We start from the raw sequence: 27,841 nt of genomic DNA, 5'->3' as shown, positions 1-27,841 counted from the left end.
TTTCTTTTAAATGACAAAAATATATATATTTAAGTATTTCTTTATACATGGGGGTGAGCAAGGGGCTATTTACAAGACATCTGCAACATTTCCATCGCTGTGCTGTGCTTGGTTTTTTCTTTTCACTTGTCTTCGAACAGCTTTGAAATTTGAAGGACTTGGTTGGGGGAAAGGGATAGGAACCAGTTTGCTGTTGGACAGTCCTGGTGTTGGGGTGCAGGGCACACCATTAGGAGATGAGGTAGGGCTCCCCGCACTGCTTACGGAGGAGTAGCCGGAACTGTTTTCTGCACCTATTTTCAAAGGAGGGACAGTGAGGTTTGGTTTTGTGGTCGGCAGTGCTGGAACTTTCTTTGTATCCTCATCACTGGAGTCCTGGCAGAGCGAGTGTTCAGCATGGATGACGGAGAGGTCCAAAATTCCACTGGGTGCGGTGACTACAGCAAAGAAGAGCAGAAGAGACATTGTTATTACACACATTTGGGGAAGTCAAAGAACAAAATTGAAACCAAAGCAAGAAAAAGGACTTACAGCTTACCAAGCAATAGAATTTACCAGGACGTTACTGAAGGACGGGGGAAATCTAGAACTTGTAAAATCACTGATGCCCATGATGGTAACATTACTGTTAGAAAACCCACGGCGGTGCCATGGTAAGGCTAATGGAGCAGCGGTCTATAGGGATTCATTTATAATAGTCTGTTATGGTCTCTGTATACGTTCCAGTCACAAGCGACGTAAAAACACACCGCAAAATTACTTATGCAGATTATACGGCGAATTCGCTAAGTGTTTGTGTTGAGTATTTCAGTGCGGAAATTCACAAAGCATTGAAGTCTATGATAAAAATTCTGCATCCAAAATCTAGCACACATACAGAAAATGTTGCGGAAAGTATTTTGGTAGCGGAAAAATTCTGCACAAAAATTTAAGCCATGTATGTGCGTTGGTGGTTTTGTTTACCCCCCCGCCATAGGAATACAGGTGTAAATTTCCATAGTGGGGCTCCCACTGATCAAACATTGATGTCTTAACGTAAGGATAAAATCTCTACTTGGAGTACGGATTTATAAAAATAGTAATCATCATCGACCCCTGTGTATTAGGGCATGTGGATGTTATTGAGGGGGTTTCTGAGCCAGTGTGGCTGTTGCTGTGGTGGACTTGGCATGACCATGGATTACTATGGGAAAGTGGCCGCACTGAATAGCCCTTAGCAATTTAAGTTGATCCCAGGGACCAGGCCATCGCCAGTCGGTGTAAAATTGGGCTTTAACTCTTCATTAACGACCGTCAAGAGATATTTGTGAATTAGCGGACATTATCTCTATGCTATACGATAGACACAATAGGCCAAAAAGAGAATAAACCCTTACCATCTCCTTCCCGTTCTCCTTCGCTTTCCCGGTCACCTTCATAGCCTGTACAAGAAGAATCGAGACTCCAGTCCAAGAAGTCGCCGAGCAGCGCTTCCTCTTGATTGGACAGCTCTGCAGTGGGAGTGGTCACAAAGCTGCCCCGATCATCTTGTAAGCCATCTTCTCTGCGTCTGTGAAATCAGTTTCGTTATTAGACTAGAGTATTGTCAAACATTAACGCACAAATCCTAACTGTCCTTATTGACCCTCAGTATTAACGGCAAGATCAAAATTAACAGAGCTCTAAAAGTTTTAACAAGTATAAAAAAAATAATTATGCATTATGCATACCGTAATAAAACAAGAAAATACCAAACTTTTTGGGTTAAAAATAAACATTACTCTGTACTATTCACTGCTGTTTGGCTCCAATGTTTGCAATGCTGAGCAGCTCAAGGTGTTACTGCAGTGTCGTTGTCAGCTCTGTTCTGGAACAGTCCGGTGTTGGGAGATTACTGCACACCGTCATCTGTAAAACATTTTTAACCTCTACATCCTGTCTTCTGTCCATGGAGATCTATATATGGCCATTTTCAACGTTAATTGGTTTTCTGTAACATTTCTTCTAATTTTTATGACGGATCTCAAACTTTATTGAGTATAACCCCAGACCACCCTTTAGGATATTTAAAGGGGTAGTCCGAGCATGGGGCAGGTTTTCTTACTGATGACTTATCGACAAAATAGGTCATCAGTATAGGATTGTTGGGGGTCCGACATCCGGACCCTGCACCGATCAGCTGTATTCAAGTGAGTAGGAGCAGAGCTGCAGTAAGGCCCCATGCACACGACAGCAAAAAACGGAGCCATTCACTTTCATTGAACACTGACACCTTTCCGTAGCACTACGGAAGGGTGTCAGTGCCGTGGAAATGTTCCGGGAATTATGGAACATGTCCGTTCTTTCGCATTTTGCGGGCCGTGCTCCCATACTTTGTATGGGAGCACGGCCCGAAAATGCGGCTGTCAGTCAGCGGCCGGCCGTGCCCGCAATCGCGGGCCGTGATTGCGGGCACGGTCGTGTGCATGGGGCCTAACCCAGCACAGAGCCATCTGCTTCCGGCACCGACTACTGCTTAACATCCGGTGCCCGGAGGCAGCTGATCCGATCATTTACCGATTACCTATGGAAAGTCACCCCCAGCCTGGGCAACTTCTTTAATGGGTTTGTACAGAATTAGAAAAATATGACTGCTTTCTTCAAGAGACTGTGCCACCCCTATCCATGGATTGTGTGATTTTGCAGTTCAGCCTCATTGAAGTGAATGAAGCAGAGTTGCAACACCAAACAACCTGTGGACAGGTGTCATTTTTTGGAAGAAAGTAGCCATGTTTTGCTAACACTATACACATTATTTTTATAGTGTCCGTTTGGTGTATGCACCGGAAAAACCGGCGGCGCATACACTGAACGTATCCATAGGCCCCCATTCACCCGATGGATGCCAAAATTGAATTTTTTTTCCCATCTGTTAGGCTGGTATACCTTCTGTCGCTGTATAGAGTGTATAGTCTTGGAATAGTGTAGTCAAGAAGTATAAAGAAACAAAAAATAAATAAATACACTGTATACATTTTTTTTATTTCAATAATGGAAGCCTATGGGCTATGTATGCCACTGTAGGCCTATACAGTGGCATACGTCGGAGGTATAGCTCCAAAGGACACTGCGAACACAAGCCCTAACAAAGGGTATATGTGGAATTTGCAACAAACAATGGTAGTTACCTTTTTGTTTTGTTCCCAGCAGGTGAGCACAGGAAGGGATGGATGTCCACGACACTAGGAGAGGACGACACAGGGCTCTCTATATCCTGAAGGGTCACTCCAAGCAAGGTACACAGCTGGCTGCAGTCCATCACCTGCTGAGAACAGCAATCAGATTGTTATCTGAGCCAAGCACCCACTCCCAGAAGAGTGACCAGCAGCCAGTGATCCAACACCTGCTAAACACACAGCCTGTCAGCTGGACCACCGTACACAGGGCAAATACTTTTGACAATTTTCCAGTACAAGAGTAAAAGCTCATATGCTTGTTCTGAGGAGTTCTGCACATCCAAATCACACAAACAAAAAAAAAAAAAATGAAGCAACTTTACAAATCTACTGTTGTGTATACAGCCCTGTGTGTCTCCATGACAACAGACTACAAACTATGTGTAGTCTGATCCTGCACTTATGGGTTACTCCTTCCATCTATCGGACCTATGCTTTTACTGACTGTAGCAAAAAGCAGAGGTCGGATTAATGGGAGTACCACGAATGCAGGATCACGGGGTAGTACAGGGTTTATTTCTAGTCAGCAATCTTGGAGACCGTTTTGATTAAAATAAAAAATCCTATTTGCAAATTTACTTCAGTTTGATCAGTATTCACCGTTAAATGGGCTCTCCGCTTTGGACAAACCCTACTTGTTAGACGGGTCCCTTGACAATAAGCTGATCACAAAGTGTCCTCCCTGCTAGGACCACAAGGGATCAGCTGTTATCTGTGCTGAAACCTGGCAGTAAGTGTTGTATTTCCCTGCAGCGCCACCACAGGTGAAATTAAGCATTACACAGTTCCCATTCAAATGAATGTGTTGTCTGTGTAATGCAGGAGGACAGGTCCTCCAGAGCGAGAGAGGCTCTTTGTATCTGCCCTCCACTTTGTTCAGGATCCTCATCTCTAGGCCAGAGGATCCCATTAAAGCGGTAGACACTTTTATAATTTCTTACCTTTTCATCACTGATATTGCCATAAAGGTCATTCTGAAACCGCTGCTTCACGGCAGTCAGCGACACTTGCCGGTAATCTTTTGGTGCATCGTCGTGGAAACTGCACAACAAAAACGAACCGAATTAAACCGTGTACTATAAAAATGGATAATGTTTGGCTTGTATTCAACACCGGCAGTCCAGAGATTAGTCATTCTACAGATCTGTAGTAGTATATTGTATGGGAAGCGAACCAACAAGTGACTCACGCCTCAGTTATCAAACATTCTCCAGAGATGTTTATATACACACTTACCATTTCTTATGCAGAAGTAGCACACAGGGGGTTAACTGTTCCAGGGTGAAACTCGTACACTCTACCAACTGCGCTGGCCATGGAAGCGCTGCAGAAAAGGGGATACAATCAATGTAATTAGAAAAGCACATAAATGCATAAATTATACAAATTTCAATACAGCTGGAGAAAATGTTTCATTGCATTCAGGGTATGTTCACACGGCCTATTTACGGACGTAATTCGGGCGTTTTTGCCCCGAATTACGTCTGAAAATAGCGCCTCAATAGCGCTGACAAACATCTGCCCATTGAAAGCAATGGGCAGACGTTTGTCTGTTCACACGAGGCGTAATATACGCGCCGCTGTCAAAAGACGGCGCGTAAATAGACGCCCGCGTCAAAGAAGTGACCTGTCACTTCTTTGGCCGTAATTGGAGCCGTTATTCATTGACTCCAATGAATAGCAGCGCTAATTACCCCCGTAATGGACGCGGCGTTCAAGCGCCTGCACATGCCGTTACGGCTGAAATTACGGGGATGTTTTCAGGCTGAAACATCCCCGTAATTTCAGCCGTTACGGACGCCCTCGTGTGAACATACCCTCAGGGTGATATAATCTTCTCAGAATCATACATCTTGATAATTTTCTTGCCTTTTAAAGCAACGAGTCTGCCATTTCTATGACACAAATTCAAAGTTACTGTATTAAACCCCTTAACGACCAGTCTATTTTTTGTTTCATTAAAAAAAACAAAAAAAAAAACAAACATTTTTATTTTTGCGTAGACATAGCTGTATAAGGACTTATTTTATTGCATAGCACCATTTTGGGGTACATATAATTTATTGATGAACTTTTAACTTTTTTGGGGGCGAATATATATATATATATATATAAAAAAAAAAAAAAAAAAAAAAAAAGAAAACAGCAATTTTGCCACTCTTTTCTGCGTCCTAAATTTCGCAGTTCATCGTGTGGTAAAAATAACAATCACTTTATTCAACGGATCGTTGCGATTGCGTCGATACCAAATTTATATAAATTATTTTATGTTTTACGACTGTTACACAGTAAAAGTACTTTTTTTTTTCTTTCAAAATTTGTTTGTGTGTCTCCATACTTTAAGAGCCATACCTTTTTTTTATTTTTCCGCCGATGCAGCTGCATGAGAGCTTTTCTTTTGCGGGACAACTTGTAGTTTGTTTGTTTTTTTTGTATGATTTTGGAGTAAATGCGACTTTTTGATCACTTTTTATCACGTTTTTTTGTAAGGCAGAATGAACAGAAAACATCAGTTCTGGCAGTTTTTTTATGGCGTTCGCCGTGCGGGTTAAATAACCCAATATCTTGGGGTCATTACGGATGCGGCGATACCAGATGTGTAACTTTTTTTTTTTCACAATAAAGCATTTTGTAAGGGGAAAAATAAAGTTTTTTTTATTTATTATAAACTTTCTGAAACTTTTTTTTAGTCCCTCTAGGGGACTTTACTGTGCGATTATTTGATCGCTTTTATAATACACTGCAGTACTTCCGTATTGCAGTGTATTACTGCCTGTCAGTGTAAAACGGACAGGCACCTGTTCGCGTAATCTCGTTTGACATGACAGGTTACATTGTAATCTCGTGAGATTACGCTTGCATTGCTGGAATCTCACAGAAAAGATTCAGAAGTGTCAGGATTCTGAATAAACATCACGTCCAGGCTGGATGGTCATGCGTATTCATTGTCAGGACACTGCAGTAATGTTATAGTGTGTGTATGTGGCTGCACATAATGATATAACTATATCGCTAGTGCAGTGTAAATGAATGGAGAGGAGTGCATGATGCCGATTGGTCACTGATTGGTCAGCGTCATACACTCCTCTGTACAACGCCCACTTGGTCTAAAGTAAAACATGCCCAGTTGGGCATTAAGAAACTCATTAGCATAAAGCTAAAAATCGCTTATAAAGTGGTTTAAAATAGATCGTTTTTCTAAATAAAAAGCACTGCTGTCACCTACATTACAGCGCCGATCTCCTTATATAGGAGACAGGGCACTTATAATGTGGTGACAGAGCCTCTTTAATTGATTTTTAGGAACAATGCGACCTATTAACACAGTAATTTTAGCATGACTGTATATTATAATAAAAAAACCGAAATCGAAACCAAAAAAATTGAATTTACCAAAAAGTTAGGAAGATTTATTTTCAGTGCACTTTACTGGTCTTTCAGTATAAATTCGATTACTTGCTTGGATTTCTCGGTTAGTAGTGGTTTGCAATTCACAGGTTTTTGGAAAATAAAATCCTGTGGCCAAATCATTTAGAGACATGGACCCACCTTGTTTGTGCAGGATCCTCGCTAGTAGCAGAACGCCGGCAGCTAGTTGAGCTGGAGAATACACAGATAGTTCAGTGTACAGCAGGGACAGCTCAGAAATGTAACTACAAAGGTGCATGGTGCTTCTGTCCAATGAGATGATGTGAGAAAGGACATCCTTGTAGTCGATGACCGTGGGTATCTGTAAAGAGCCACAAAAAAAATTTGTATCGTGTACGTACACACACACACACACCATCAGAATGCATAATAATACAAGGACACTGATCTATGAACGCAGGAATAAGTGGAATAAGGAAGGGATGCCACAGTCTTTTGGGACAACCCCGACTCAGCGGTTGTGTCCAAAGCCACACAGGAGACAAAAAGGAGTGAGCTACCATTTTAAGGTTCGGATAATTCATCATAAGTACTTTGGTGACAAATCCAACAGCGGGATTATACAACGACTGGTATTTCCAGTTTAGATGGGAGAAAAACAAACAAAAAAAAACAAAAACCAACAACCCCTCCTGCATCTCCTGAGGCCACCACTTGCTCAAAGACAATATGTACACAAACCCAAATTAACCCCTTAAGGACGCAGCCTAGTTTTGGCCTTAAGGCTCAGAGCCCATTTTTCAAATCTGACATATTTCACTTTATGTGGTAATAATGTCGGAATGCTTAAACCTACCCAAGCGATTCTGAGAATGTTTTCTCGTGACACATTAGGCTTCATGTTCGTGGTAAAATTTGGTCGATATATTCAGTGTTTATTGGTGAAAAATTACAAAATGTAGAGAAAATTTTGAAAAATATAGCATTTTTCAGAATTTAAATGCATCTGCTTGTAAAACAGACGGTTATACCACCCACAATAGTTACTAGTTCACATTTCCCATATGTCTACTTTAGATTGTTATCGTTTTTTTGAACATTCTTTTATTTTTCTTGGACGTTACAAGGCTTAGAACATAAACAGCAATTTCTCATATTTTTAAGAACATTTCAAAAGCCTTTTTTTTAAGGTACCTCTTGAGTTCTGAAGTGGCTTTGTGGGGCCTATGTATTAGAAACCCCCATAAAACACCCCATTTTAAAAACTAGACCCCTCAAAGTATTCAAAACAGCAGTTAGAAAGTTTTTTAACCCTTCAGGCATTTCACAGGAATTAAAGCAAAGTGGAGGTGAAATTTGCAAATTTCATTTTTCTTGCTGAATTTCAATTTTATTCATTTTTTTTTCTGTAACAAAGAAGGTTTTACCAGAGAAACACTACTAAATATGTATTGTCCAGATTCTGCAGTTTTTAGAAATGTCCCACATGTGTGTCTACTGCGCTCGTGGAATAAAACACAAGCCCTAGAAGCAAAGAAGCACCTAGTACATTTTGAGTCCTCTTTTTTTATTAGAATATATTTTAGGCAGCATGCCAGGTTTGAAGAGGCGTTGAGGTGTCAAAACAGTAGGAATCCACCAATAGTGACCCCATTTTGGAAACTACACCCCTCAAGGAATTTATGGTTGTTGTTACCATTTTGACCGCACAGTTTTTTCACAGCACGTATTTGAATTGGGCTGTGAAATGAAAAAAATGTCATTTGTGATCAAAATTTCTTATTTTCACAGGGAACAAAATACTCCATTTTGTTGCCCAATTTGTCCTTAGTGTGGCAATACCCCATTTGTGGTGATAAACTGCCGTTTGGGCCCATGGGAGGGCTCAGAAGGAAAGGACCACCATTTGGCCTACTGGGGATTTTCTAGTGCGAAGTCATGTATGCAGAAGCCCCTGAGGTACCAGTACAGTTGAAACCCGCAAGAAGTGACCCCCGTTTTAAAAACGACACCCTTAAGGCATTTATCTAGAGGTGTAGTGAGCATTTTGACCGGAGACCTACACCCCATAAACTGTAATATGGGTTCTCCTGGGTACGGCAATACCCTACATGTGGCTGTTATCAGCTGCCTGGGCACACAGCAGGGCTCAGAGGGGAAAAACGAGGCGGGATAAGCTGTGCGGGGGGCGCCAGGGTAAGTAAAATTGGGGTAAATTATAAATCAAGGGATGTATGATAAATTTTAAAACACTCTTTCATACAGAGCTCTGGTTATTCGGGACACGTGTGTCACATTGATATATTGTGTCATCCCTTATAGCTGACTTTGCACCTCTTTTGACTTTTTCCCTTCTTACCAGTTTGGGGAACTTATCCTGGAAAGTGTTGCCGCCCTGGTACGATGCGTGTGGCCCCGCTTCCAGAAGTACTGGGTGCCCCCCCTTCTTGGTCCCTTAAGATTAGGTTCTTGATAATCACCTCTTGAAATTCCAGGAAAGTTCCCGTCTGGCCTGCACATAGACGTAGCACGTACGCATTGTACAAAGCCATCTGTATGATGTGCCCGGCCAGCTTCTTATACCACACCGCATGGCGCTGTAGGGCTTCAGGACTTGATTTGACAAGTCCATCCCTCCCATGTACCTATTGTAGTCCAGGATGCAGTCTGGTTTGGGGGTGGCCTTTCCTTCATATATCCTAAACCTGTAGGTATACCCGGATGCACTCTCACAGCTTATACATCTTCACGCCATACCTTGCCCTCTTACCCGGCAGGTACTCGCGGAATTGAACCCTCACTTTAAAATGTACCAGGGACTCATCAATAGAAATACACGTCTCGGGGGTGAATGCTTGGGAAAACCGGGCACTGAAACGGTCTAATAGGGGTCTCCGTTTATACAAACGGTCAAAACTGGGGCCATCTCGGGGTGGGCACGGCTCATTATCAGTATAATGTAAGAAGCGAAGTATTGCCTCATTTATTTATTTTTTTAGGTTCCAGTTCAGTTCTGAAGTTGCTTTGAGGGGCCCATATATTAGACACCCCTATCAAACACCCCATTTTAGAAACTAGACCCCTCAAAGTATTCACAACAGCATTTAAAAAGTTTATGAACCCTTTAGGTGTTTCACAGGAATTTAGAGCAAAGTAGAGGTAAAATTTACATTATTTTTTTTTTGTCAGAAAATCCTCTTTATACCATTTTTTTTACAACACAAAAGGATTTATCAGAGAAACACAACTTGATACGTATTGCCCAGATTCTGCAGTTTGGAGAAATATCCCACATGTGGCCCTCGGGCGGTAATGGACTGAAGCGCCGGCCTCCGAAGCAAAGGAGCACCTAGTGGATTTTGAGGCCTCTTTTTTATTAGGCACCATGTCCGGTTTGAAGAGGTCTTGTGGTGCCAAAACATTGGGAACCCCCCAAAAGTGACCCCATTTTGGACACTAGACCCCTTGAGGAATTCATTGTAGTTTTCTTGGGGTGCATGCAGCTTTTTGATCAGTTTTTATTCTATTTTTAGGTGGCGTGGTGACTAAAAAACAGCAATTCTACTATTGTTTTTTTATTCTATTTTTTTTACAGCGTTCACCGTGCGCTATAAATGACACATTCACTTTATTCTGCGGGGCGATACGATTACGGTGACACCAGATGTTTATAGTTTTTTTTTATGGCGTTTGCACAATAAAATACGTTTTGTAATAAATCACTCACTTTTTGTGTTACCTTATTCTAAGCGCCAGAAATTTTTTATTTTTCCATCAATAAAGCCGTGCGAGGACTTATTTTTTGCGTAATGAACTGTAGTTTCCATCAATACCATTTTTAGGTACATGCGACTTTTTGATCTCTTTTTATTCCATTTTTTGGGAGGTGAAGTGACCAAACAATTGTGATTCTGGGACGGTTTATTATTATTTTCTTTTACGGCGTTCACCGCGTGGGATAAATAACGAAATAATTTTGTAGTTCAGGCCGTTACGGACGCGGCGATACCAATTATGTATAGTTTATTTGTTTGTTTATATATTTTTATTAATAATAAATGACTGATAAGGGAAAAGGGGGGATTTTTACTTTTAAATCTTTTATTTTCTTATTTTTACACATCTTTTTGTAACTTTTTTACTTTGTCCCACTAGGGGACATGAGGGCAGGAGGCCCTGATCGCTATTCTAATACACTGCACTACATGCATAGTGCAGTGTATTAGAACTGTCAGCTACTCACTGACAGCAAGCATAGTGGGTCCTGACGTTGTCAGGACCCACTAGGCTTCCGTCTATGGCATAGCCGGACGCCATTGTTTGGTGTCCGGTTGCCATAGTCACCATCGCCGGCCGCTATTGTGTAGCAGGCCGGCGATGGCAGCTTAACCCCTAAAAAGCCGCGCTCTCTATAGAACGCGGCTTTTAAGGGGTTAATCAGCGGGGACACAGCGATCGGTCCCCGCTGTAGGAGCTGTGACAGCTGCTGTACGAGACAGCAGCTGTCACAGCTCCTGTATGTGTCGGGAGGACGGCCGAAACGGCAGTTACTCCCAAGACGTACTATTCCGTCAAGGAGCGCGAACAGGGCGCTTTCCATGACGTAATAGTACGTCACTGAGCGTTAAGGGGTTAACCTTGGGCCATAAGAGAAATAATATAGAAAAACGGTCAAGTTGAACCCAAATCTGCACTTTGCGCACAATAGTGGAGAGAGATCACCAGCAGGTGTGAGCGAGCAAAGAAAAGAGTGAGCGAGGAGCGCGAGCAATTTTATATATATATTTTTTTCCAATTGTTCTTTAGTGGTGCCAATATTGGACCCTTTATTGCGATTACATCATATTTGGGTATATGTTGTCTAAAGCAGACAACCTTACTAATTTATTGGGCCTGTTTTGCTAAAAGATGCTCTTTAAAGAAAAAGACCACACGACAAAGTATAGACAACGTACCCTTATCTTTCCTTCCAGTGCAGATATTATCTCTCCCATCATCCGTACCAGATCCTCATATTTATAGGTGTTATCTGTAAGCCATACGGCTTCGCGGATTGTTAGGATCTCTTTGCTAATAAATCTGTGAAATGATGGAGCACGTTATAATGATATAACTAGTGACACAATAACTACCTTAAGTATCAAGGAAAGTGGTTTTTGTTATCGTTTTGCAATTGAGCCTTACCGTGTGCAGATCACCATACAAGCAATGCCCACGAGTTGGAGACGTGCACGTGGAACGCTACGTAGCTTCAAGTATCGATCCACCAAACCAACGGTCATGTGCAGGCAGAGACTGGAGAAGTCTTTCATTGTAGCCACTTCTACCAGCCAGTCTATGAGGATATACCTGGAAGAGGTGATGAAAGTGAATTCAAGCAATAGTCCATAAGGAAATGTACAGTAACCGGATGTAGGAAAAACGACTGTCCCACTGCATTGTGGGAGCTAAGCTGTTGTGCGTGGGTCCAAGAACAAGAAGCTTGTTGATGGTTTCCAATAGTGGAAACAAAAAAACTGTGGAATTATGAATGCAGCTCTTGAACATAGTACAGTCCTGCCCAGTGAAAGATAAGTAATACAATGTATTTACAGTTAGGGGGAGGAAACCTCCAGCTCACCAGTCCTGCGTCCAAAAGTGTTCGAAACGCGTAGGCTCCAATACTATCTACCCTATAGTGCCTCGTTACTGCGTTCGCTTGTTCTATTTTAATTATTTCATTACAATAAAAATGGGAACTCTGATTCCTTTTTAAAACACAACAACAGCGCTGGATCGACTTTCCTTGTTTTTCCCTATTTACAGTTACTTAGCTTCTTATGTAGGTTTTATCTATATACACTCACATACTGTAAAATGGTGATCAATGGTGGACATAGCCTTCAAGTCTCACCAATTGTCATCCGATACTCACCGCATAGTATCATTCATGCCCTTTTGCTTGGTGAAGATGCTAGCTTTATTGATGGGGAGAGATGACTGAAAGACTTGAGATACAAGGTCAGACGTTGTCCTTTCTTGGCTAAACTGATTTTTTTGCCCACAGGATTTAGCCAGAGAAATCTATAAAAGAAAAGCCCATGTGAGGACATAAAAAATAAAAAACAAAAAGACAAAATACGAAAGATAGATATATATATATTTGTAGAACATATACCATGGGACATATGCTCACCTGTGCATCCCAGCAACCCCGTGCCGCATAATCCCGCAATTGCCGGAGGCTCTGTAGGTATCTTCCAGGGTCAGATAACTATCAAGCAAAATAGGATCGAACATTCAGATTATTAGCGGATACATCTCACAAACCCAGGTGGTGCCAGAGACGGTGCCAGCGTCCTCACACAAAGACGGGATAATACAATTTCAGTTTAAATCAAGCAAAACCTAATTATACTCACAGCAGATTTCTGCTTGGATTCCCACAAGAGGAAGGAACTATGCAGGCAGCCATGGGAGGCCGAAGCTTCCAGTAATCCTAGAGCTTCCCTCTTCTTCTGCTCATCCTACAAGGAAGCACATAGGGAAATTTCACATCAGCGCACCGTGTAGTTCAACCTTTCAACACACGTGAAAAATCTCTTCCAACTTCTACTTGTATAGCGCAGTCTGGAGGACAATAGTATTAGGGGTTCCTTTGTTGACAAGAACTTTCCCCCCCATCATACTTAACCCCTTAATGACCGGGTCTGAAAAGACCTTAATGACCAGCTCAATTTTTCTGTTTTTGCCCCTCTGCCTTTCAGCAGCCATAACTTTATTTTTTCGTTGACGTGGCTGTATGAGGCCTTGTTTTATGCGAGAGAAATAGTATTTTTTTCCCCGCAGTTTTTTTACAGCGTGAACATAGGAAAAAGCGATTCTCGCCATTGTTTTTCATGTTTATTTTTTATCCCATTCAATGTTCACGCTAAATAACCAGTTAAATTCTTCAGGTTATCACGGTCATGTAGATATCTAATATGTGTTTTCTTTTTTTTTTCTTTTTATGTAATGTGGGGGCAATAAAATAAATTTTTTGCAAAATAATGACTTTTTATTTATTTCTTTTGTTACTTTTTTGGAAAAAATCTAATAACTATTTTTTACTAATAATGTATTAGCATACTCCTGTATGCCGATACATTACACCGTGTCACTATGACACAAGCTGCTGTTAGGGCAGCACATGGTGTGCCCGAATAGCAGGCAAACGGAACGGACAGCCCTGGGGTCCTTTGTAGGTCCCCAGGGCTGACTGCAGAGGGATTCCCCGGTGTTTGATCGCATCACGGCAATCAAAGGGTTAAACAGCTGGGGTTGGAATGTTTTCCGACCCCAGCTGTGTTCAGGAGGCTGCTGGGAGATCAGGAGCTGTTCGTTACAGCTCCTGCTTAGGGGATGAGCGCTCATAAGCCTGATCTACAACCACGCCAAAAGACGTCGTTGTAGACTGGGGACCTGCACCGACTGACGTCAAAAGACGGTGGGCGGTCGGGAAGGTGTTAAGCTGGGTTTACACAGGCAGATATGTTCCCATATCGAGCACTGACCGCTACAGGTTGATCGTTTAAAAGCCCTTTACAAGGGCCAATGTAGACTGAATGGGACGAACGAACGGTAATAGGCTCGTTCGCCCAATCATTGGCCTTTGAAAATAGGACTTTGGACACTAGTGAGAAAAGTCACTTCTCTTTATGATCTGGACAATTTTCGATCAAATGATTGACTTTATAGGGCATTAGTCACATTATAGGGGATTTCCAGGCATTTTATCATTGATGGCCTATCCTTCGAATAGGTCATCAATATCAGATCTGTGGGGGTAGGACTGCTGGTATCCCCACCGATCAGCCGACTATAGGGGCCACGGCAACGAACCCCACAAGCCTCTTCATAGTTTACCAGGCAGTGCCACACACAAGCATAGCAGCTGTGCTTGGGATTGAAGTTCAGTCCCATTCACTTAAATTGCAATCCCAAGGACAGACGCTATGGATGTGTACGGCACTGTGCCTGGTGGACACCGAAGAAGCTGCAGCACTTGTCGCCAGAGATTTAGAAGCACATTAGAAATGTGAGTACTTACCCCAAACAAGTTTAACACCTTCGCCAAACAATACAGTAAAGATCCTCGGAGAGTCTTAATAATGGGGAAAAAAAAAAAGTATAAAATAAACTAAACTATAATAAGTAAATAAGTAGAACTTAAATTAGATAAAAGAAAGTTTATGGAAAATATCTGCATATTTATGGTATTGGGCCTGGGCTACATAGCGTGGTAACACCGCAGCATTACTGTAACCTGAAAGTTTCCCAATTAAAGGAGATTGGGAACGACCTTCTAAAACTTGCAAAAATTTTGACTGTCTCTGTAATGGCAGGTGACCAAATGTCATTGGTCCATATTTAATATGCAGTTTGCGTATGGAGGAAAAAAAACGTATTCTACAATGTAATGTAAATTTGGCGCAAATCACTTCAAATTCCTCCTTTACTTAGACTTGGTAAGACACGCCAGTCTAGATAAATGTGGGCCATTGTCTAGCCCTAGCTAACCCCATAAAATGTTCTATGAAGGAACAGCGTACACGGAAGGACTGCAGATTTATTCCCGCAGCCTGAGAGCCAAGTCTGGACATGGCCCTGACTCAATCCAATAGGGAGGTACTGATCCCATATACAAAGTGTTTTAGGAAAGAAGTGTAACTTTTTTGACTGCTACCGCAGACAGTTGGGGGGGGTTGGACTTTTTATCATAATACTCACCCCGGTCACAACCTCTTCCTTGGAGTCACCCTGGCATTCCTCCTTCAAGCTGTCAAACACCACAGCCTTACAGCAGCTTCCTGAGGTAGACCAAGGCGGGCGAATAAACAACCAAATAAAAGGCCCTGCTCCGGAGTTCAGCCTTTCCGTCAAACTAAAGAAACGGGAGGCCTTTAATCCGTTCACTTCAGCCCGACCGTCATCAGACATAGACACTAAAACCAAAGAGAAAAACAAATTAGCGTTTATATTCTTGTAGACCGCCGCCTATAATTATTGTACTGAAATATAAAGTAAAATACCCCTAATCCACAAAATCTGATAGTCCAGAATTCATAAAACGACACTATAATGTTATTAGCAGCTTTTGTGAAAGGACCCAGATTTCCATTTGGGCAGTCTTCCTAAGTGTATGTTCACACGACCTATTTTCAGATGTTTTTCAGGGCGTAAACGCCATGAAAAATGGATAAAAATACAGGGGCTGAAAGCCCCCAAACATCTGCCCATTGATTTAAATGGGAAAAACGGTGTTCAGTTCCCACGGTGTGTGTTTTTTTTTTTTTTTTACACGTGGCGATGTTAAAACCGACCGCGTAAAATAAACGCCTCGTAAAAAGCACTTCATGTCACTTCTTAATACGTTTTTGGAGCAGTTTTTCATTGACGCAATACAAAAACCGCTCCAAAAATGGCCGTAAAAAACGCATCAAAAAACGCTTGATGCTTAAAAAAAAAAAAAAAAAGAAGAAAAAAACAGCTGAAAATCGGGGGCTGTTTTCCCTTGAAAACAGCTCCCTAAGGGTCATCTAGACTTACGAGTTTTACATACCGTATCCTTGACTATAAGACGCACCTGACGATAAGGGTATGTTCACACGCAGTGTTTTCAGACGTTATTCGGGCATTTTACGCCTCGAATTACGCCTGAAAAACGGCTCCATTACACCTACAAACATCTGCCCATTGCTTTCAATGGGAATTACGATGTTCTGTTCCCACGAGCATTTATTTTACGCGTCGCTGTCAAAATACGGCGTGTAAAATGACGGCTCGTCAAAAGAAGTGCAGGACACTTCTTGGGACGTTTTTCATTAGTTTTTGCGGGACGAGCTGTAGATTTTATTAGCCCCATTTTTTTGGTACATACAATTTTTTTATCACTTTTAATTTCATTCTTTTCAGCGCTATGGTGACCAAAAAACAACGAATCTGGGGTTTTAATTTATTATTTTTACGACGTTCACCGTGCGAGACAAATAATGCTATATTGTAATAGTTTGGACTTTTACGGATGCAGTGATACCAATTTTTTTATTTTTACATTGTGCTTGGGGAAAAATGGGAAAAGTTTTTTTTTTTTTTTTACACTTCTGAAAATGTATCTAATATTTTTACACATTTTATTAGCTCCCCTAGGGGACTTGAACCAGCAATCATTAGATTGCTGGTACAATACATGAAGGAGTTATGGAAACCGCGTAACTCGCTGAGCTACGTGGTTTCCGTAACTCCCATAGTAGTGAATGGCAGCATGCGGGCTACACAGTTTCCGTAACTACTACTCAGTTCTATGGGACTTACGGAAACGGCATAGATCAGCGAGTTACGCTGTTTCCAAAACTCGACCATGTAAGCAGGAAGTGGCCGGAAGACAGCAGAGCTGGGCTTAGGGGGCCCCGTTCTAGAGATAGATGTGGGTCCCAGAGGTGGGACTTGCATCTATCTGACATATCCTGTGGATATGTCCTTCATGGGAAAACCACTATAAATGCCGCGGTCTCTATTGACCACGGCATTTAACCAGTTAAACGGCCAGGAACAGCGCCATCACTGTTCCTAGCAGTTAGCGCAGCGTCTCAGAAGCTCCATACATCACCCCTTAACTGCTCCATGATGTGCCGGCACATCACCGGTCGGGAAGGGGTTACGTAAGGAGCGGTTAGGGGGCCGGCACTGCCGGGTACCCTGACTGCCGACTATAAGACACAGGGACTTTTTAGCAAGATTTATTCTTGCTAAAAACTGCGTCTTATAGTCCGAAAAATACGGTACTTTTCTATGTAAACCCGATAATCCAGAATTACTGATGGTATAGCGCCTAGAAGGTCCCATCGATCCCGGATTAAAAGGGTTGACAACACGAGTCACACTGGTTTATTAAATAGAGGAAAGAGTGAAAACTCGTTCATCTGCTGATCGCTGCCCTGTTAAGACAGGGCGATTATCGGCAACGAGCATTCTACGAACACTTGTCTGCCCGATAATCGCCCAGTGTCAAGCCCCCTTATGACCACACCTCTGAACTGGAGACCTCCAAGGTTGAACGGTGGACTGCGGCGATTCCATCCATTAGCTCTTAAGATGGTGACGGTCGTGTGTTTCGCCCATGACCGTATATGCGCTGAACAGGTTGAGCTCCGACACAGGAGAGCAGGCAGCCATGTGGGCAAATCACATGATCTCCTCCATCGTAAGAGCTATGGACATCCCCTTCATCCTCAGTTTACATCTCTCAGCCAAAAGGAGAAGGGGACCTTCAGATGCAGTACAGGGGTAAGCAATAGAGGCAAATAAGGGTGCCTGTAAGAAGAGAGTGACCAACCCCTTTAAGAAACTAAAACAGAGTTCTGGTTGCTACGGGCAACAATATTTTATTTTTTTTCTTTCAGACAATATTGATAAGGCCCATTGAGGCCCTGCTCACTTTTTTTTGCAGGTAGAAAATCTGCCTCAAAATTGCAGATTTTGACCTGCCTGCAATTTCTTGCCGCGATATTCGTGCCGTTTTTTTGTCCACGGCCATTGAGCTCCACGGCCAGAAAAACGTTTTCTCTGCCTTACCATTGATTTCAATGAGAGGTCAGAGGCATAACCGCGGCAAGAAAAGCCGCCGCGTAAGAAAATGCCTCCGCCTCCCATTAAAATTAATGGGAGGCGGTTTCAGCCATTCTTTGGGGCGGATTCCGACACTGTTTCCGCGTCAAAAATCTCAGTGTGAACTGGGCCTAAAGGTCCTTTTACACAGCCAGAAACTGGCTGGAAAACCGAGCGCTAATCGACGTTGCAATACGCAATAGGGTTCGGGTGTCGGACCTGCACCGATGATCTATCCGGTGATAGGTCATCAGTTGTCAGAAGGTGGACAACCCCTTTAAGTCTATTAATGAAGCAAATTAGGAATATCTGAAGTAACTATAAAAAAAATACAATAGGTAACTTACAGCCTTCATTGTACAAGTAGGCAATCCCCAGCTTCACACACGCTTCAAAATTCCCACAATCTGCGGCCCTAATTTAATCAAAAGAAGTGAAAATAAAATATCGAACAACAAAGCAATAAAAAAAAAAAAAATAGTTGGTCTTGCGAATGAGACGGAAGTGTTCTTATAATAAATCACAGTGAACAGATGCAACAAAGTCTTTTTACCGTTCGAACAGATGCAGGTTTTCCGGAGACGGCCATACATCTTGGAAGCACGCACGAGCCCAAACACTACTGTGAGTGTCCACCAAGGACCTCAGGTGAGTATGAACCTGCAAAAGATAGACATTACGTGTATTATACCCCCGCCCTGGACCGACGCAAGGAAACGAATATCAGAACAGAAAGTCTTACGTCTCGCATGGATTGTATGTCCACGGCAGGAAGGCACTCAAGGATATAGAGAAGAACATCTTCCGGGAGGCCGAGCAGCGTCAGGAGCCGTGGACGTCGTTTCACTCGCCGTTTGGGAGGGGCTGCAAAACATTTTGAGCAGCGGCAATGCAGGACTGTAAAGAAAAGAAAGTTATTATAATGCCCCTGCTATATACAGGAGCACTGACTTATGTTATATGTGGTCAGTAACACATAAGCTGTCAGACAAGTACCTATGAATAGGAGGTTGTCCATTTATACAGCTTTCAAAGTAACTCAAAATGTGGTAATGAGCCGAAAAGGGTTAAAGTCAATGTCCACCATTTAAAGGGTTAATCCCATCAGAGACATTTATGGCATTTCCACCTCTGGGTACAGCACCTATCCCCGGAACGGGAATGCCCTGACCCCATTGTGGCTATTAGTGGAGACGTGGAAGTAAAATTTTTGGGAGTTACAGAAACAGACGAGCTTGGCTGTTTCCGTAACTCCCGGCCACCTCTCCACTGATTCCCCGCCTGGATGCAGGACTGGGTACCTCGTTCTGGAGATAGGTGCTGGTCCCAGAATGGGGATCCACATCTACCTGTAGATATGCCATAGATGTCCAAGATAGGAATACCACTTTTAATACCACATCGCTTTTAGATTCAGCATTCTATGCAAAATTTTGCCACCACTCAGGGGCATTTAGTAGCTTATTGAAGACGGTTTTATTATGGAGTTCAATGTATAAAAAATATGCAGTGAGCTCCCTCTAGTGGTGAATGCAGGCAGCCTGAATTTTAACTACGTCTGTGCAGGGGATTTGGAGCTCTGTATCAGAAAAAAAATTAACTTAGAAGACTATAAAAAGATAAGGAAATTGATCAACACAACTTTGGACTTCAATTAAGAAAACAAAATGGTATTCAAGGGTTGGCATTTAATTTAAGGGGGTACTCTATGCAGAACAACTCCTGTTCATATACAGCAGTAAAGAATATGGACTACAGAGGGTTGTCCATTTATGCAGCTTTCAATGTAACTCAAAAAGTGGTATTGGGCAACATATCATTAAAGAGGCTCTGTCACCAGATTTTGCAACCCCTATCTGCTATTGCAGCAGATAGGCGCTGCAATGTAGATTACAGTAACGTTTTTATTTTTAAAAAACGACCATATTTGGCCAAGTTATGACCATTTTTGTAGTTATGCAAATGAGGCTTGCAAAAGTCCAAGTGGGTGTGTTTAAAAGTAAAAGTCCAAGTGGGCGTGTATTATGTGCGTACATCGGGGCGTTTTTAATACTTTTACTAGCTGGGCGTTCTGACGAGAAGTATCATCCACTTCTCTTCAGAACGCCCAGCTTCTGACCGTGCAGACACAGCCGTGTTCTCGAGAGATCACGCTGTGTCGTCACTCACAGGTCCTGCATCGTGTCGGACGACCGAGGACACATCGGCACCAGAGGCTTCTGCAGCAGCATCGGCATTTGCAGGTAAGTCGATGTAGCTACTTACCTGCAAACGCCGATGCAGCTGCAGAATCTGTAGCCTCTGGTGCCGATGTGTCCTCGCTCGTCTGACACGATGCAGGACCTGGGGAAGTGACGTCACAGCGTGATCTCTCGAGAACACGGCTGTGTCTGCACTGCCAGAAGCTGGGCGTTGTGAAGAGAAGTGGATGATACTTCTCGTCAGAACGCCCAGCTAGTAAAAGTAGTAAACACGCCCGATGCACGCACATAATACACGCCCACTTGGACTTTTGCAAGCCTCATTTGCATAAATACGAAAATGGTCATAACTTGGCCAAAAATGCTAGTTTTTAAAAAATAAAAACGTTACTGTAATCTACATTGCAGCGCCGATCTGCTGCAATAGCAGATAGGGGTTGCAAAATCTGGTGACAGAGCCTCTTTAAAGTCAATGTCCACCTTTTAAAGGGTTATTCCCATCTTAGACATTTATGGCATAAACCCCTCTGGAAACCGCACCTAACCACCGAACAGGTGTCCCCAACCCCATCCTGCCCATCAATGAAGGCGTAGCCGGGAATTAAGGTAACAGACGTTCTCCCCCCACTGCCTCCATCAGCTATTGTAGCTCACCGGCAAGAGAACTCGGCATACTACTGGTACTGTGCAATACCTACAGGACAAATGTAGATACGCTGCCCCAGTGAGAACTGACGATTGCCGGGGTACCAGCAGCCAGGTCCCCCAGTCCGTTAACCGCCAGGGCAGCAGTCACAATAAAGCCGATTTTCGTATCTGTACTAGAAATGGGTATATTATTCGTTCATGTCAATGCTGACACAGCGTAGAGCCTGTATAAAACTATTATTTGTGTGTTCAGCTGTATGTTCACCACGTATAAAATAAACGGATTGCGAAATTGATCGTCCATACACGTTATTCTGGATTTTACTCTCCAACCAGCCTCAGCCCTCCCTCTGTCCTTTTCCTTCCATTGTAATTTGAAGCCATGAGCAGAAATCGTACTGCAGCCACATAACTTGACCCTTCCTGTGGACCAGTCACTACACATCAGCATTCGCTGTCTATACAATGCCGTGACCGGTTATCGCCTTCTTAGTTATTCTGACATTTTGCCAGCAGCAATTTCTGCCGACCAGAACAACGAGGTAATGTTCTATTATTCCCTGGATTCTTTAATTATTCTGACATATGGCGAACCTCAGCATTATCGTTTTTTTTTGTATGGACACACCAGTGAAAATGCGACAGATCACCGTACAATGAAAAGTCCTGAAACTTTCTAATATACTTTGTGTTTCAATTCCTCACCATTTTCAAGATCTCTGCTTGCTGTCAGTGAATGAAAAACCCATTTACATCCACAGATATAAAACCTGTAAGGACACATTCTGGTCATAAGGCGGTTTTTGCCCACGATTTTCCGAAAGTATGACCACAAAAACTTCTAACCGCTAGGAGTTTGTATTGGGTGGAAATAAAATTTGCCTAGACTAGTAGCAAAGTTAGGCTATGTTCACACGGAGTATTTTGCAGGAGGAATATCTGCCTCAAAATTCCATTTGGAAGTTTGAGGCAGATTTTCCTCTCCCTGCACGCCGATTTTCGCCCCCGGCCATTGAGCGCCGCGGGCATAAAACACCGCGAAATACGCTTTCGCTGCCTCCCAATGAAGTCAATGGGAGGTCAGAGGCGTAAACGCCCGAAGATAGGGCATGTCGCTTTTTCCCGCGAGGCAGTTTTACTGCTCGCGGGAAAAAGACGCCGACGCCTCCCATTGAAATCAATGGGAGGCATTTTAGGGCCGTTTTTGCCTAGTTTTGCGACGCGGTTTCCGCGTCAAAAAACTCGGCAAAACACTCCGTGTGAACATAGCCTTAGATTACTATATTTTATTTACTCAAATATATTGGCATCTTATTTATTTACCTTATTGCGGCAGCCATTTTTGCAGGAAGTTCAGCCATATTGGTTGTCACCTTTGAGTTAGTTGGTCATAAACCGTCTGTAAAACTGCCACGTTGTCACCGACAGAACATGCTGACAATTGTTCATACGCTGTTTTTTTTGTCAAGCAGAAAAAAAATCTGCCACCAAATTTCCTTCAGGATTTTGGGGAAGTAATTTAAAACACAAGCAGTTTTTGAGGAGGATTTTTGGTTGAAAAACATATTCATCTGTAAAATTTGACAAAAAAAGGCGATTCGAGACTCACAGCACCATTTTTTCTGCATTCAATTGGTTTCAATGGCGGTAAAAGAGCGCAATTCGGCCCGAGGTAAAGCAAGACGCTTTTTTTTCTCTCAGAGATTCTGACACGGAAAGTACGTCAGAATCAGCGTAGAAAAAAAAAAAAAAACGACGTGTGAACATTCTTATAGTTCATCGATTTCTGAGAATCTAATTTAAAGGGGATGATCAATATGGCTTTACTTGCTGTCACACAACAAAAATGGCTGCAGCAATAAAACGAAAAGAGAAACGCCAATCTTTCTGGGAGATTTATCAAAACAAGTGCAAGGGTAAAATGAAGCAGTTGCCAATAGCAACCAATTAGATGCCTGCTCATTTTTGAGAGGCCCTTTGGAAAATGAAAGCTGCAACTTGGATTGGTTGCTATGGAAACTGCCCTCTGGAAAATGGAAGACACAGCATGGATTGGTTGCTATGGAAACTGTACCACATTTTCTTTGCGCCAGTTCTGAGAGCAAATGGAATCGCATGATAGTGCAACAAGTACACCAGGCATAACGTGGCACAAGTCGCCCAGCTGCGCCCGACATCTTTCCAATTACCATGGCCGCCTCGGTGCTACTGAATAAACCATGCAGCAATGACTCACTTCAGTCCCCAAGCTCTATCTCCAGTATTTCCCGGCACTTTGACAGGAAGAGAATTAACATTCCCCATCACGCTCCGCGAGCAGGTAATGTTGCGTCTGGCAGATGTATAAGTAATGGCATTGTATTATCCGGGCAATGTTCCTTGAAAACTTTAATTCAAAGTAATATCCGCTTCTTTATGTCATTGTCACATCCAGTCCGCAGCCCGTGACAGGCGCATTTAGAGGAGGGGGCGCAGTAGAGAAGTGGCCTCCAAACTGGGATGCTCCAGCTGTAGCAAAACCACAACTATCAGCAGCCATGTCGCCGGCTGACAGTGCATTCTGGGAGTTGTAGTTTTAAGACAGCTGGTGACCACTACTGTAGAAGATGAATAAAAATATATATTTTATTAAAAAAAAAAATTAAGCCCTGCCACTAAAAAATGGCTTCTGTTGTGAACCAGCTGCTAACGTCTACAATAATTTCTCCATCCCTGTGTTGTATTGCTGGAAACAGACAGTGAAAGCGGCCAACCGCATCTATTGTCACGACCATATGCCGTCAGTTATAGGCATCCTTATAAAAGGAAATCCAATTAAATGTACAAATTGAACATGCTGAGTTTAGATGTTACAGCCATTGTATAGCATACGACTATGCGAGATACATAATATGTAGGTGGTAGGGGAATTTCCCTGATAGAATATCATCTTTGCATATTGAAGAGGTGTTTCACTTTATAGGGGCTTGAACAAGATAAAAAAACACAAAAAAAAAAAAAAAAAAAAAAAAAAAAAGGGTCTGCCTTTCTCCAAAGATACAGCGCCACACTCAACCATGGGCTGTGCCTGGTATTGCAGCTCAGCAGCAAAACCAGACACAGCCTATAGGCAAGAGTGGCGCGGTTTCTGCGGGAAACAGGGGACTTTCTTTTCTAAACCATCATTTGGGCTCCACCGTGACAATATTGTGACTCGCGGACGAACTCAATGTTTCACTATAAGGAAAAAAAGTCATGCAACCGTCTCAAGAACTCCTACATCGTTGCAAGTGGCGATAAGGAAACAGAGTTGCATGCAGGTTGCGGTACTGCTATGATGTTAGTTAGGGTATGTTCACACGCTTAACAAAAAACGGCTGAAAATACGGAGAAATGTTTGACAAACTTCTGAGATGTCATAGTGACATGTCAGAAGTTTGGATTGGTGGGGGTCCGAGCGCTGACCCCCACCAATCGCTAGAACGAAGCAGCTGAAGTGCTCGTGTGAGCGCCCAGCCGCTTCGTGTCTGTTCGGCTTATTCCGGAAATAAAAGTATCAGTGTACGGACTCAATAGAAAGTCTATGAGCCCGTACTCCGATACATCCGCTTTCCGGAAAAAAGCCAAACAGACACGAAGCGGCTGAGCGCTCACACGAGCACTTCAGCTGCTTCGTTCTAGCGATTGGTGGGGGTCTCAGCGCTCGGACCCCCACCAATCCAAACTTCTGACATGTCACTATGACATGTCAGAAGTTTGTCAAACGTTTAGCTACACTTTAAGCATCAGGCGATTTTTTGCGCCGTTTTTGGAGCTGTCTTTCTATTGAGTCAATGAAAATCGGCTCCAGAAACGGCTCAAAAAGTGACGTGCACTTTTTTATGTGCCATTATTTGAAAATGAGGCCCCGTCAGAACAGAACGCCGTATTTCCCATTGAAATCAATGGGCAGATGTTTGCAGGCGTTCTGCTTTAAATTTTCGGGACATTTACAGCCCAAAAAATGGCTGACAAATAAGCCGCGTGAACATACCCTAAGCGATCAGATGCTGCCCTGGAGAATTTAGTAAGAATACTAGGCCTGGTTGTATTTGTTGCAGAATAGTACAAAGTACAGTCCGGCCTCATGAACACGTCCAGAGGTTTTTATCCGTAATTGCGGATAAGATACTGACACATTCATTTCTATCGGCCACAGAAACCTTCCCGTATATTTATGTGTGTCCGGGCCGTAGAAACGAGCCCCTAAAAAATAGCACATGTCCTATTTTTCGCATTTACGGACCGTGCGCCTATGCTTATTACGGTGAGCACAGACTGCAAATGCGGATGACACTCCACGGCCCGTCCGTGATCTACTGACCGTAAATACTACACGGACGTGTGCATGGGGCCTAACAAACCTGCAGTGGATTCTAGACACGCTGCAGATTACAAAAACTCGTAGGACTTTTTCATTACAATAAGTGAAATCTGCAGCCATACCCGCAACGTAATCCGCATATAATACATTTTTTGCGGCGACTGAATCCAAACGGTTTAAATAAACGATCGACTGTGTTCCCCAAAAACATACCAATAGGGAATTTAGATTGTGAGCCACAATGGGGTCAGTAAGGACAATCTCTGTACAGCGCAGCGTAATATGTTAGCGCTATATAAGTAACAGAATAATAGGGGTTTAGGCTGAGTCGACCAGAGCTGCTCTTTGATAGCAGATCTCTACTCTGACTAGTATTTGGGGAACCCCCTATGACATACATGTGCCCTATAGGGGACATCGAGATGGGTTATTTTATTGTGACAACCCCTTTAAGATATGGCGGCCAAGCACAGATCTGCGACATGGTTCTCTTACAACCAGATATGTGCATCTTCCACTATAAAAACGGGACCTGCAGCAACCCAAAAACCTAGTTCCCCCGAGAAAATATAAACGTTAAGTTCCAAAAATGCTACTCAGCCAATAGGGATGTCATTCAGCTTTCCCAAATTCCCGAATGGTAACTTATGCAGCACGTGGAAAATATAGCAACGCTAAACATTACATGTTCACACTATGGTACAGTATCCATGCAATATCTAAAACTCAAAATACTGTACCCATATCAGAAGGTAAAAAAAACAAAAAACAAAGCGCAAAGCCTGTAATTTTAAGGCCTTATTCACACAGTGCAGTTTTGGTAGCCACAACTGGACGTGAATTGTAAATGATGGGGGGGGGGGGGGTATATAAGAAAGATTCCACTTCTCTTTTTTTTTTTTATCCAGTCCTGGTTGTGGCTTCAAAAACGGAGAAGGCTGCACTGTGTGAATAAGGCCTTAACCCTTGCAGGAAATCAGCCCTGATCAATGAGCACAGCTCCCTCCCCTTACAGGCATGGCCAGCTCCTGGAAGTTGATTTTCAAACCCTCACCCGCCCGTCCCACAAGACACTCACAGACAATTAGTCCACCAATCAACTACACATGATAATTGGGTCTATTGAAATGGCAATGACATGGCCCTGGCTAAATCCACAAAGACAATACACGTTTACTGTAAGAATCTGGTGAAACTCCGAGCCAGTGGGGGAGGATATTGACAGGGTGGGAGGAGATATACGGTGTGTGTGTGTGTGTATATATATATATATATATATAGTAAATTGTATCATGTATCCACTCGCAACACTGATCATATATCAGTACTGCCTGCAACATCTGGCTCATGGGCAGCTAAACTACAACTCTCAGCATTGCCTGGCAGCCAGCGTTCACATTTATATTCATCGCTCATAACCAATATATATTTTTAAAAGTCTATACAAAAGTAAAAAAAAAAATGTATTAAATATTTCATACAAGCAATAAATAAATTGTGATATTTATTGTCAGTTTGGACGACTCCCGGAGACAATATAGTTAATAAAAGATAAATAAAACAAAAAGAAATATCTTCAGATCAAAATAAGATAAGACCTGCCATAAAAATATATAAAGCGATACAATGTATGGAGGCATTTCACACTGGAGGGGGCTCTCCCCCTCCTCTTTCTAACTCTCAACTAACTTTGGAGGGAGATTTAAAATCCAGAGAGCAGGAAGTAGCAGATCATTGGGGCAGCAGCACAGCAGGGATCATTTACACTAAATGTAGGAATTCCAGTATGGAATGGCGTACAAAGTGAGCGATAATGAGGCTGGTAACAATAAATAGACGATCCCCAACCGGTCAGCCAAAACGATCTGCGGTTTTAATCAAATTGATCGACAAGTTGGAAAATTCCAATGGATCGTTAGCGGCGATTGTGACGCGTAATCGATAATCTTTCGAATCACGTATTAAAAATTTGACGTACTAGTGATGGTATCGCAACGGATGATCATGAGCGTATGGATGATTCACACCGTTACGTGCAAGCGATTAATTTATACGCCATTCTTCCCTCATATTATAGTGGATTAATTAAAGATTAGAGAATCTGCTGCGATTTAGGATAAACTGACATGAAGGCTGTGGCAGTCTAAACTGGCTCAGCATGCTGGGATTTATAGTTCCACAGCAGCAAGAGATGCCACAGGTGGCCTTATGCATGCCCTACAACAGTCCAGGGAACGTATATGGCAGAGCTCAAGGGTTAATACATTTGTAATGCTCAGAGTACCAGATCGCACTTACCGCCTCCCTTCATTCTGGCAGGTGAATGAGGTAGATGGCCGAACAGGGGTTCAGGACAGCCGCTTGGCACAACAGTCAAACCTCGGTGTGGGTTAGTAGCAGGGCCGCGCTTCCCCCATTCCTAAGGCTACGCCCCCTACATCTTCCCATTCACATCACACACA

General features: G+C 42.8%; 1 protein-coding gene across 2 annotated transcripts; it reads right to left on the bottom strand.

Annotated features, from left to right (window-relative positions):
* On the bottom strand, positions 1–27,841 carry CCNF (cyclin F). 2 transcript variants are annotated; one of them, XM_075831434.1, is made up of 17 exons: positions 27,678–27,841; positions 18,931–19,085; positions 18,742–18,848; positions 18,536–18,603; positions 15,312–15,526; positions 14,632–14,685; positions 12,965–13,069; positions 12,739–12,816; positions 12,478–12,626; positions 11,748–11,912; positions 11,519–11,642; positions 6,744–6,924; positions 4,431–4,518; positions 4,136–4,235; positions 3,147–3,283; positions 1,377–1,549; positions 1–437 (listed from the first exon to the last, which is right to left on the bottom strand). In XM_075831434.1, the coding sequence occupies exons 1-17, from the start codon at positions 27,688–27,690 to the stop codon at positions 70–72; spliced, it is 2,280 nt and encodes a 759-aa protein (XP_075687549.1). In that variant the 5' UTR covers positions 27,691–27,841; the 3' UTR covers positions 1–69. The 2 variants fall into 2 exon arrangements, with proteins under 2 accessions (XP_075687549.1, XP_075687551.1); XM_075831436.1 differs by having other exon boundaries at positions 3,147–3,280.

Source organism: Rhinoderma darwinii, chromosome 6 (assembly GCF_050947455.1).
Source record: "Rhinoderma darwinii isolate aRhiDar2 chromosome 6, aRhiDar2.hap1, whole genome shotgun sequence".
In the NCBI taxonomy this organism is placed as follows: domain Eukaryota; kingdom Metazoa; phylum Chordata; class Amphibia; order Anura; family Rhinodermatidae; genus Rhinoderma; species Rhinoderma darwinii.
The sequence above is the reverse complement of the archived record's forward strand: the minus strand, read 5'-3'. Positions and strand labels throughout refer to the sequence as shown.